The 13,195-nt window shown below is 35.2% G+C and overlaps 1 protein-coding gene and 1 long non-coding RNA gene across 2 annotated transcripts in view; one reads left to right on the forward strand and one right to left on the reverse strand.

Annotated features, from left to right (window-relative positions):
* Nucleotides 1–371: 371 nt before the first annotated feature.
* Nucleotides 372–11,400, reverse strand: LOC121854920 (transmembrane 7 superfamily member 3-like; the record flags this gene model as incomplete). The annotated part of the gene is given in 9 exon segments (XM_042349730.1): nucleotides 372–534; nucleotides 1,202–1,302; nucleotides 1,499–1,651; nucleotides 2,210–2,377; nucleotides 2,832–3,018; nucleotides 3,332–3,588; nucleotides 6,029–6,186; nucleotides 7,936–8,113; nucleotides 11,100–11,400. Coding segments are annotated over 6 exon segments (883 nt in total), but the record flags the coding sequence as incomplete, so codon positions are not given.
* Nucleotides 11,401–11,628: 228 nt separating this feature from the next.
* The window catches only part of LOC121854919, a 41,278-nt gene continuing 39,711 nt past the window's right edge, over nucleotides 11,629–13,195 (forward strand). Inside the window, exon 1 of the long non-coding RNA XR_006086666.1 lies at nucleotides 11,629–11,842. This is a non-coding gene — a long non-coding RNA (uncharacterized LOC121854919). The remainder of the gene's footprint in view (nucleotides 11,843–13,195) is intronic.

A 13,195-nucleotide genomic window follows, 5' to 3' on the forward strand; every position in this document is an offset into this window, starting at 1 on the left:
CACCATGACTTAATCACCTACAGAACAAGATATACAGTGTCATGACATCCTCCAGTTGTATGGCTAGAAATTGCTATGAAAGAGGAAGGATATATTCTGTTTACCTGATCACTGAACTCTGTATGCATGATGACTTTACCTTCTCTAATGGTGCCCGTGTTTTATGGATGGATGGATGGATAGATAGATAGATAGATAGATAGATAGATAGATAGATAGATAGATAGATAGATAGATAGATAGACAGACAGACAGACAGACAGACAGACAGACAGACAGACAGACAGACAGACAGACAGACAGACAGACAGACAGACAGACAGACAGACAGACAGACAGACAGACAGACAAAAAACTTCTCGAATACTCACCACAGACTTGAAAGGGGGGGTATCCCACGGCCTCTGAGTAGTCCATAACAGTCATGAGTCCGATGACATTTATCACTATATATGTCAGAGACGATCCAAAATAAAATGCAAAGGGAACCGTAAATGCATAGGACCCCAGTAATGCACAGGAGAATATATGAACCTGTAAAAAAAAGAGAAAAATGAAAGGAAATTATGTAATCTTTGACCTCATTTACAACAAATTATTGTACAAGGTTATCAAACAATGGATATATTTTAGTGTGCATTTCCAGTCTTTATACTATTTCCCATAATATGAATTAGTATCTCCAGGTAAATAAGGGTTAGCTTATCCAATGGCATTAAATGTCTGGTAGCCACAGAATAGAATCAGTGTCTTATTGGTTTGAAGGCCAGAGTAATACAAACTAACCCATGATGACCCGGGATTATGCTTGAGAAAATTCAATAATTTTTAAACTACAGGTAAGTGAAGAGATAATTTGGATCTCATGAAGATTAGGCACCCCAGCTTATTTCACCAGGTGGTTAATTAAGCACCCTAATGTTAACTTAACCTAACCTAAACCCCCCAGTAATATTTCAAGTACTGTACAATACAATATGACTGATTAAGTATTACTCTGCATAAAATATGTACTGTACTGTATTGTACTGTGCTGTATTGTACTGTGCCGTATTGTACTGTGCTGTATTGTACTGTGCTGTATTGTACTGTGCTGTATTGTACTGTGCTGTATTGTACTGTGCTGTATTGTACTGTACTGTATTGTACTGTGCTGTATTGTACTGTGCTGTATTGTACTGTACATACAATGGTAAAATACCTTTTTGATATCAACAATGGAGTAGGCAATGATGACGATAGCAAAGAAGACTGGGAACACCACAAACGCTGCAAGGTTTGTGGTCTTTGGAGCAATGGCGTCTGGAAAAAGTAAAAAAAAAGTTTGAACCCAAGAATACTACATGTCACTAACACATATAACAAGAGAAACTACATTACAATATTAAATAAACTCTGAATTATATGTAAACAGAACAACAAATAAAAGAAGCATAGTTTCAGGTATATATAGAAGTAATAATATAAAATAAAATATATATTATAATACTGCACTTACATCTGAGGAAGTATGTGACCACCATACCCACAAATATCACGGTCATAACAATGATCAACAAAGATGAGTGGAAAGGTCGCTGGAACTTGTGCCACCCTATAAGCCACACTATTCCACCAGCTACAGCACCAATTAAAGTGCCCCACTCTAGTCCTGAAATGTAGTCCAGCTCAGTACACATAATAACATAATCAGTTATACTCTCAGTCTCTCTAGATAATTTTTTTTAATGCATTATAATGACAAAAACTGAATATACTGCACTTTGAAACTACTTACGGAATACAAAATACCAATTGGTAATCCAGTAATTAATTCTTATGATGAGCGACACTACTTAAGAAAATGTATGGACTTGTTATACCAGCATATATAACTGTACACAGCCTTCCTATTTTTTCCACCCGCTGGTGATTAAACTGTCTTCTACATTTCTAGTTGAGTCGTCAATTTATCCAGTTTCATTAAAAATATATTCTAAAGTTAACAACACTTATGCCTGTCAATGGCAAGTATACCCACTGTTTATTTCCATTTAGAAAAGGATGGTACTTTATTGGTTTCATAAAACTTTAGCCACTACATCTGCCCCCACTGGAGGAGGACCCCCTTGCCCCCAGCCCTGAAGGATTCCTTGCTATCCTACTTTAGACCTAAATGAAAAGGTTTCATATATACATTATAGGTATACAGTATGTTTATGAAACTCACCAATGATGTTGTTCCTATTAACTTGAGCAAAAGGGAGAAAGAAAACACACCAAAAGAAGAGGAAGCCGGCGATGAACATGGTAAAGTTGAGCCAACGGTGACCCAGGAAGAGCAGGATCCCTCCAATGAATAACAGTGAGGCACAGAAAAATTTTGCCATTGGAGTTACTGTTGGTACCAAACACAAACATCAAGATAATCAAAGAATAAAAAAAAAGCAGATATATTTTGTAGTAGTGAGCCATAACGACACACAGAATATTGTATTCAGCATAAAACTAACTTTTGATTATAAAGTAACTAAATCTTGCCCATAACTTGAGGTGCAGTAAATTTTATTTGAATCATATTAACAGTGAACATATATACCTGTAACACATTGAACATTGACTGAAGCCCATCTACTGTAATGCCCAAGACTTTGAAGATCTTATTTTACCCCTAATACTGAAGTTCATGTTTGATAAAAGTTTAGGTAAGACTAGTTGTTAAAACATCACCTGTTTTAAATAAATATCAGAAACTGTTTGTATCACCAGAAAATTAGACACCCCAGCTTATTTCTCCTTGGAAAACAATATTCAGATTCCTTTATAAAACAAAAATTCCATCAGTAACTTACCAAGTTTTGTACATCTGTACTCTTCTGCTTCAATAAAATCACAACCATAGGAAACAGTAGATGAGTAGAGAGTACCATGAGAGTTATTGTACGACACAACCACGGTGATCACCGCCCCGACCCCAGAGTAAGACACAAACCAATGACTCAGCTGTTCTGCTGTATTATTATTTTTTGCCTCCACCACCTGTGTGAACATGAAACATACAGTATTTGTAAATTTTGATTCATCCTACAGCAACAAGTACAGTACATCAGCAGTTCAACAGTACAAAAGATAAAATGAATCACAACAACATGAACCATCAACTATATCTGATGACCTGCATTCAAAACATTACAGTACAGGGGTACTGTATAACTAAATTTTCATGTTCTGAGACCTAATGCTGAAAAACATGTTTTACTTTTTTCAGATTTGTACAATATAAGCAGTACAGGTATACACTTTGAAAAATACAATATATAAAATTTAAAAAAAAAGCTAAAAGTCCACTTACACATTTGGCATTTTCTCTGAGGCCTTTAAGAGTACTTGTGGCAATCAGCATGTTCCAGTACTTGTTCTCACTCAGGTCTTTCTCTTTACATGTAGGCAAGATAAGTCTCATATTTGAGCTGTCCTTCAGCAGGACTTGATTCTGAGTCAGGGTAGGAGGCAGCGCGGTAGGTGACTTTTGTTGTTAGTAGGTTGGGCTCCATGGTTAGGTAAGGCTGAGTGAGGTTGTTAGCGCCTTATAGTTACCTGGGATTGGCTCTGAAGCAAGACAATACACCTGAATATAGTTGGTGTTTGTGTGAGTAGTACTGTACAATGAGCAGCTCAGGTAATGATTCTTAAATTATTTCTAATAAATAGATTGTCTTTTAAATAAAATACAGATACTTTATCACACAGTTCATTACTTTATTTACTGATAAAATAAACAGGAAAACACCTCAAATACAAACTAACAACGCAAACTTCAAAATAATCCTTGGCTGACATAACCAGTAAATAGTTGTTATAAAAAAGCTTGATTAAGCACCCTACAGCTTAGTACTCAAACATTCCTACTTGACAGAACACAGCTAAAAACTTACCATCATCACACACAGCTCATTCCTGACCCATGTAAACAACAAAGTGGAAAATAGAACTTAGAAAAAGCAACAGCAAGATAAAGGTGTTGGGAAAGGATGATAACAGTGATATCAAATGATTCTCTGCACTGATAAATGGTGATATCAAATGATTCTCTGCACTGATAACAACTACGGTAAGTATTACTAGTTATTATCAATGTACAAATCCAGCTGATCTTACTACAGTACTGTCATGTCTTTCCCATCACTTCCTATCCAACAGGACGGACAACTGGGAATGGAAGACCCGAGAAACCCAAGGGTACATAGGAGAGGTAGCACCATCCCGGGTCAGTGAAAATCATAGTTGGCAACTTTTTTTTTTTACTTGGGTCTGCCCCTTTGGTCATGTGGCCAAAATACATAAGCATTATCATGAGATCGTTTTTCAGATCAAAATTTATGGGAAGAAATTAAATTAATTTTGGGCATAAATATATAACATAAAAATTAATGAAAATGGTCAAATTTGTGAGATTTTTCTGTCAATGGAAAGTCAAGATTGCATTGTAAGTAAAATATAAAATACTTAGGAGTGCAAAGTTCAGGAAATAACAGTAAAAAAAGTCACACAAAATCAGGCATTAATAAAAATATATTATCTTGATCCCTTTGCGCTTTCGCAGTCGACAAGAGAACCAAAGGGCTGGAGCCAAGTGACGCATCCATAGCTAGCCAATAAATAAGCTGAATGAATCGCTGATGAGTGATTTATTATAATTATTTATTCAGCATCAGTGACACCAATTGTAATAAAAAATTTCCACTATCTTTAATGCCAATGCAGCGCAAAAGCTCAAGATATTAGTTTTTCCGATTACCACAGAGCCTTATGGAAGTGGTGCTAACACCTCCTGTGCAACCAACCCCACAAAAATGGAGGCTTAACAAAGTACAGATAAAGAGGAACATCTGTGTACTGTAGAACCAATACCCTCGTTACACAGACTCACAAGAAGCTACACAACATATCAACTAACAGGGTCTGGGGCTCTCACCATCACCACAATAAAAAAAAAAGGATATGTGAAAGAATGTCTAATCACCAACACACAAAAAAAAATAGATAAATAAATAAAAAATAAAAAATCTCTGTGGTCTGTGTAATCACCACCAGACTGTCCTCATCATACCACAGTCAAAGAGTTAATAAATAAGATAAAGACTTCGATGTATCTGTACAATGATGGTGAAATCAAAATTAATTACTACATCCATGATGGATGGAGGAGGATTAAATGCATTATGGAAGACAGGTTACTCTGTTTTTGTATTTGGTGAGATGAGAGAGAAAGGGCTGCAAATTCTCACCCTCTTCCTAGAAACCGGGTATCCTTCGCTATCCAACACGACTCCCACACTCTTTAATCTTATTCAATTTACCTTTTCAAACTTGTAACATCACTCTCTTCCACTCTCACCCCCTTCACCATCTATTCTCCAACTACCTTTCCTCACCTACTAATCTGTCTCACTAACCATCTTACCTTACCAATTAACCTTCCTCACCAGCCAACCTCCTGTCTTAACTTTCCTCCCACATCACACTCCTCTCACCCTCTCCAATCTCCTCTTGCTCCTTTTCCAATGCATCTCCAAACCAGTTGTAAAAAGTCTCCCCTCGCCCTGTGTCCAAAATTTATCCTCCATCATTCTACATACAGTATAATATCCCTTTATCTATGCTTTTTTTCGTTTTTGTTTTCAACTTTTTCTCCGACAGTTTCCCCTTCACCTTACTTACCGCCTGTTAACACTCACCCTCTTTCCCAAACTTTTCACTGTATGTGTCATTGCTCTTAAACTCCCCTTTACTTTGTTCTTCACCCCTTCTGCTCACTCTCTCTGAACCAAACTTGTTAACTACTCCCATTATACTCCCACATGCAGTATCTTTTCTCTACATTACTCCCCTCGACCGTCCCTTTACTCTGTGTTCAACTCTGGTGCGGTAAACTTGTGTTCGTTTAACTCTGACTGAATACTGTCTTCTTTATGCACTTTTTCCAATGAGAGTTGAATATCCCCCCACAGCATCAACACAGACCATAAAGCACTGGGAATTAACTTACCCTCATTGGTGTAATTCACCCATGAACAAGACTGTAATATCTTTATTGTGATTGTTGGTGAGGAACACGATGTTTCATTTTTTGATGCGTGACTGTCATCAACATCCACCTTCAGTCCTGGACTAGTGCTATTGACATAACAGCCTGGTTCATGCTTTCTGAAACATAACATTTTAACTGTTTTATTAAATCTTCTGTGAATCCTTGTTTACACTGTACTGTAATTTTTTTTAACCAATTCTGGTCTTTTATGAGACTGAAATAAATGATATCATTGCAATTAGCATGGCTACTATTATACAGTAAAGTAAATAACTAGTTGATATAGAAGTGGAAAATCCTGTATAGAACTTATTAACATCTACAGGGTAGGTCATTTACAGGTTTACAATGCTACTGTTCTTTAATCTAATTCATCTACAGTTGACACCACTGTACTGCAAGTTCATTACCAGTATCTAGCATACTCAATAACCTAAGTGTCAAGATCAACAATGCAGGTCACTGACAAACAATAGTAATCACTAACATATTATTTCTAAATCACTTTGTATGTGTTATCAATGATAAGATAAGTCGGTAGGTCAATTCAGTATTATCATCCACGCCACCTATGTTTTCTCAATTATGTGTTGGTTTCTGTTTAACACTTTAGCTATCACATGAAGATTGGTGAGCAAAATGGTATATAACAGTACAGTACTTTTCGCTTCTATTCTATATCTTTATTCCTCTCCTACATTTGTTTGGTGTGGATCAAGAGGTACAATACAGAAACGAAAGGGGGTTGGTGGTGGAGTGTTGCAAGAGAAGTGTATGAAGTAACAGGAGAGTGGATATCCTGTACACGTCCTCCACATGCACTTGTATACAGTGTACACTCACAATTTTATCTGTCAAAAGTTTACTTCTTACATCCATAGCAATGTGATACAGTTTCTCACATTTAGTTCTTTCACTCAACAAAATGTGTTGAAACCCTCTAACTAATTTCATGTTTACAATTATTAAAACCTAGCTTCTTATGCCACTAATAAACAGTATTTTTCAACCATGTATACAGTACAGTACATACACATTACAGTACTGTACTGTACTTCACTTAAAAAATAAACAAGATAAACAGACTGACACCATAAGATTACAGAAAACTACAAAGAACCAGGATGATACCTCTACTGTACATGTATGGTATTATACTTTTGTATGAAAAAAAAAAGATCTTTTTTTATAGATATAAATCTATACTTTACAATTTTCCTATGAATTTTGTTTTAATCTTGACGACCTTCACATCTTCTACAGGTAAGACCATCATACACACACTGCTTGACATGTCCTACCCCTGACTTGTTACAGTATCTTCTATTGTTCCTTCACATTTACATCATTAAAATTATATATAATGCAGAACAGTATATCATCATTCCCTTCTATATCTTCTCTTATCTTTTATCTTTGTGATTTTTTTTACTTTATTTAGAGCTTATGATAACTTAAGTACTGTCTACAGTATAGTGCACTTCAGGTCATGATCAGATGTCTATGCTCTACAAGTCATGTTTCATGAATAAAATTACAGAATAGTAGTGTTCAGTATATTATGTTACAACTTAACCACTGTTTCCATTACAAACATCCACATGCACATTTATACACTTATCTGTACTCCCACAGACAGGAGCTGGCACACACACACACACACACACACACACACACACACACACACACACACACACACACACACACACACACACACACACACACACACACACACACACACACACACACACACACACACACACACACAGAGAAAGATATCTCAGTAAGTCAGTTCCTCATTACCTTGTTGTAAGAGTAATATTATTCTAAACTTGTTCAAATAACTGCACGATATCTTTACTTACAATTTATTACTAAGAATAAGATATCGATTCTGAGAGTGGGCCTGGACAATGAGAAAACTGACACTCTCTCTATCAATATCTGTTATGTTGACAGCGATGGTGGTGTTCCTACAGATGGCGATGATTTTATGGGTGTTGTTTCTCATCGAATACACTTTGTGCTGAGCTTTTAATTTACCTGCAAAAGGAAAGAAAAATATATGTTGAGAGAGAGGCAGCAATTCTGTCTGAGAAATTGACTGTCTTAACTCCTTGAATACAACCCAACACAACCCCTTTCATAATGGCACATACAAAAAAATTAAATCACTTGAGTATGGTAACTTGAATATGATATCAAAGCCCTTGGAATATAATAACCTGTTCCCTCAAGTACTGTATAGAAACATTGTACAGTATTCAGGGGGAGAGGTCATCATACTTAAGGGTTAAAGAAAGTAAAATCTTACAAAATATCCTTCTTTATGACCATCAACAAGTGTCATGCATGATTCTCAACCATCGAGGAATGGGATACAGGGAGCATTACTTCTTATAAGTAGAAGAGAAATAATCTTACAAATTTCCAGTCTTTGTATGAGAGTTCTTCCTTAAATCACCTTGAAACAAAAACTTTGGCTGTAGGAAATGCTCCTTGTCCCAAAATGGGTTTGATAAACATTCCTCTTGGAAAATTTTCTGACAAAGTGTTACCCATTAAATCATGTTCTCTGGCCATGCACTGTACTTGAGAGGATTTAATTAGCTTAGTTATTAACTGAAGTAAATATCTCTTGGAGGCTTTAGCTTGAGAGGAATAACTTAAGTTTATTGAGTTCCTGTTCAGAGTTTAGTACAGTAATATTCAAATATGTACAGTACAGTATGATTTAATGGCCAGCGTAGACAAAAAAAAAAGAGCAGTGTTTACCATTTGTGTCTTTCGGTAAACTTGTAAACATTTAGATTTAAATCTTGAGGTTCTTTTATAGTCCAAATCAAATTCACCTTAGCAAGTGATGAATTGATAGAAAATTGTGTTCCCTGCTTAGTTCAAGGCTTTCTGAAAAAAATTTGCTTCTTTTATGACTCTTTCTGATTTGAAAGGTCTAGATACGGTTTTGAAGATAAAGTTCAAATAAAAATTTTCTTTTGGGGCTTAACCAGTTGTGAATAAAATCTTTTGGAATTAGAAAATAAAAATTAAAGTGGCGTCCCCGTAGCGATGGAGTTAGTGAAGATAATCTACTAACCCCTTGCGTCTGGGGGTTGCCTCTGTGCTGAATAAAATCGTCTGGTGTTAGCCAAACAAAAATTAAAAGTGGCTTCCCCGTAGTGATGAGGTTAATCAGGAACTTTAAGAAATTTTACATTAAAGGTAAATATTATACTTTCTTATACAGGTATTTTGAAAATCCTATAAAATGACAAGGACTGCCATTTGTGTAATACTGTACTGTACTGTATCTGGTACCTTATATAGTGTAGTACTGTATAAAGAAAAATCTGTAAAAATTTACATCAATAAACAAATACCGGTACTGGAACATTCATAAAAATAATCAGTAACATTCTGAACAAAGCTTTGTCAAATTATTTATTATGTACAGTATTTCATAATTGACTTCCTTGTGTAATCTTCAGGATTTTTTTTATATTACAGGACAAGACTTTTTTTTATTATTATTCATTCAGTTATCCAGCGAGATTAGGTTTAGGTTAGATTACGTCGGGTTACGTTAGGTTGAAATTGTTTTCCGATCGTTTTGATGTGTTTTGAACGATTCTTTGTTTCAAATAGGTGAATGACTGAAACAATCAATTGACTCTTTTTTTATCACTAGAATATTGAACTGTACTTATATCTAAAAAAAAAAGTGTATGAATTGTAATTTATGTAATTTTGTTAATGGTTTCCAACGGTATTTCCGTACAGTACCTTACCTAACCATACCTACCTCATACGTAAATAAACCTGCCAAACCTAACCTAAAATAATATAGATAGGGTATATAGGTTATGTTGGCTCATCTTATCTATGACAAATAAAAAATGTCAATATGTAGTCACTGTAAATTTACATTCCGGCTAAATAAAAAAAATATTAAATTTTAAAGTTGTTATCCTCCTTAATATTCAGTTGTTGCCATCCACAGAACTCTATACTGATTCTTACATGGAGATAGAAGAAAAAACTTTAGAGCATTTCTGTTGGTTAATTCTGGTTTACGAGTTACATGTATTATGACTTTTCTATCTCACTTCATTGCGGGGAAATACATTGTTTACATATTACTCAGGCGATCAGCGGAAATTATTTTCAGCAAATATTTGAGAATGAAGCCGCAGCTGTTGTTATTTTCAGGGTTTGTGGTGTTCTCCCTTCTTCAGTTAAGTGTCGGTGTGATTCAGACTGTCAGTATTGTGAAGATCAACACACCTGTAAGACATAGGCACTCCCCAAGAAAGGTTCGGAGCTAGGTATTATTATCGTTTCGGTTATCCAGCAAATTTTAGGTTTCGTTGCATTTAAGAAGCAGTGCTGTGACTGATCTTCACTGGTTAGGTTAGGTTAGGTTCCAAATAGGTGGATGACCGAAACGATAATTTTACCAAAGGTTCTATGATCTATCGTTTATATATTATTTCAACCCTGCATTTTCCCTCATCTTCAAAGACCTGCCAAGTGTAGAAGGAATCATTGTTGTGGTCATATCTCATTAAATAAACATTTTAATAATAAAAAAAACAGGTTGGGCATAAAACGGTAAAATTATTGTTTTAGTCATATTTGAGAGTCATTCAAACCACATAAAAAAAACACAGGAAAACCATAATTTCAACCTAACCTAACCAAACCTTAAAATCCTAAAATACCCAAATAATAAAACAAACCTTTACCCTCATGCTACTAAGATTCAAGCTAAATATGTAAGGCTATAACAGTACACAAATAATATTCACAATTTTCTGATCAGTGAGACAACATAATTAGATCATTTATGAAAGATCACATAAACCTAACTTACCAGGTCAAACTTAATAACCTTAACTTAAAATTAGAAAGATAATTAGGCTACATTACTATAGGCTGATATTCTCACTTCCACCCATGAGATAAAAGGCATTTCGACTAGACATTTCGTTTATCTAATACATCATTATTAATAAGGAGACAGACTTACCGGTCTTATTTTCACATATAGTTGTATTATTATCTACATTTGTTTTATATTTTAGTCCAAGGTTTGTGAAGGCGGTCTGGTTGGCTCCTTCATCTGGCTCCTTCACCACAGTTACATTTTCACTCAAAGTAACATCACAAACACAACACACGAGGCACAAACAAATCCAATAATTCAAATATCTTCCTCGATGATTCATAGCTACATGGTAAGAGGACAATTAAGAGAATTTGTGAACATTGTCTAGTAAGTGGTGACTGATACTGCGTCTGTTTACATCCATGATCAGCTGACAACACTACCAGGGGCGCTCACTAGTATACCATAAGATATCTTCAACAATACCATAATATATTAATAAAAGTGATAGTTACTCAAATATTAACATAGTTTGTAAGTTATGATAAAGTATTAATCTGTAGGATATTATAATTATTTAAAAGTAATTGTAAATAAGTTCATAATACATTAAAAGTCATTGTGTAGATGTCTTGGTAGATATCAAAACATAATGTCGCCTACCCCTAGATGGCAGCAGGATCAGTTGTCAGTGATGGCTGCTGTTGATCAATGCTTTTGACGGATTACAGTGTATATACTCCATAAATAACTCAGATATGTGTTGTAGATAATAAACTAAAATGGGTAAGGACGCCGATTTACTGGAAGCTGCTCGGAGTGGCAACTTTCAAGTGGTGGAGAAGATATTAAGCTCAAAAGCGAAGATCAGGACCACTTGCAAGGTAAGTTGATCAGATCCCCGCCCATTTCCTGAGGTAAAGAAATTAACTTTAATGCTGCTTGGTGTAAATTGACTTTATTAGATGTGTTATACTATAATAGAGCCCTATATGTTATGGAATTAAGTGTAGTGAAGGATTGCTACTCGTATAATGGCTTGGTCAGCAGGTGCCATTGTCTTGCAGGCATCAGATGTCAGGTCTGGTGGTTCGTCCACTGTGTAGTGTAACCAATAGAATTAACATAATGAGTGTTTCATAGACTGTGTAGGTGCGAGTTATTACAGAAAAAAAAAAAAAAATTATCTTTAAATGGTAATGTAGTAATGTATTTCTTGTAAACTACTGTACATAAATCATTGTTCTGGTAAAATTAAGGTTGATATAATAATTATTTTGTAAATTTTGTATTTAAAGTACTTCATCTGCTTTTGGAATTTATAAAGTAAGTCATAAGAAGAAATAATATATGTATGTTGGGTAGAGTGAGAGAGAGAACATTGTGTAAAGAATATATAGTGGGCAGGTCTTACTGGAGTGAGGCAACAAAAATAATATATGTGTGTTAAGTATATATCTGTACAATAACCCAATAGTTTATTTTTAATGAAATTTCATCAAAATGTTTGCTTTAATGCTTGAAATCCAAACCTGGTGGGATAGCATAGCATTTCATATGTACATATACATACATGCATACATACATACATACATACATACATACATGCCAGTTTTGTTATCTCTTGTGGTGTACGTGTAAGTAAGGGAATGGTGACCTGGGACCTGGGGGAAGATCCATCAGACTTGGGTACAGGACTACCATGATATGTAATGTTCTGTCATCGGGTAATGTTTTTAGTATGTGCTTCTGCAGGAGAACTCCCCCTTTGGTCTGGTATATCAGAGAGCTAGTAACTTTTTTATGAAGGTAGTTTGTCATTGTGGTAGACTGAGTATTTGTAAAAAGTTATAATCTACAGTATGGTGTGGTGGCAAGAGGCATTACCTAATAGGAGGCTGCTTCCTATTTGACCATTATGATAACTATGCTGACAGTATTTTCTTCTCTAATTTACTTTTGTTTGAGCTGTGGTCTTCAGGAGTGTTGTGGTCACTAAGAGGAGAGACATTGTATTACTTCCATAGACTTTTTCAGGGTTAGAGTTTCAGCTTGATAGAGTTTTCAGTTGTGTTAACTTCCACTGAGCTTTCTACCTACTTTCTAGTCTATGAGAAACTTTTAACAGTTTTACTATTCGATCAAGGGCAAATTGATAGGGTAGATCGGTTTTGGCTGCCTGAGGGAGTTACTGTTACGCAAATAAAACATAAACCTCATATTTGTACCTCCTTTAG

Source organism: Homarus americanus, unplaced genomic scaffold (genome assembly GCF_018991925.1).
Source record: "Homarus americanus isolate GMGI-L3 unplaced genomic scaffold, GMGI_Hamer_2.0 scaffold12795, whole genome shotgun sequence".
Classification (NCBI taxonomy): Eukaryota; Metazoa; Arthropoda; class Malacostraca; order Decapoda; family Nephropidae; genus Homarus; species Homarus americanus.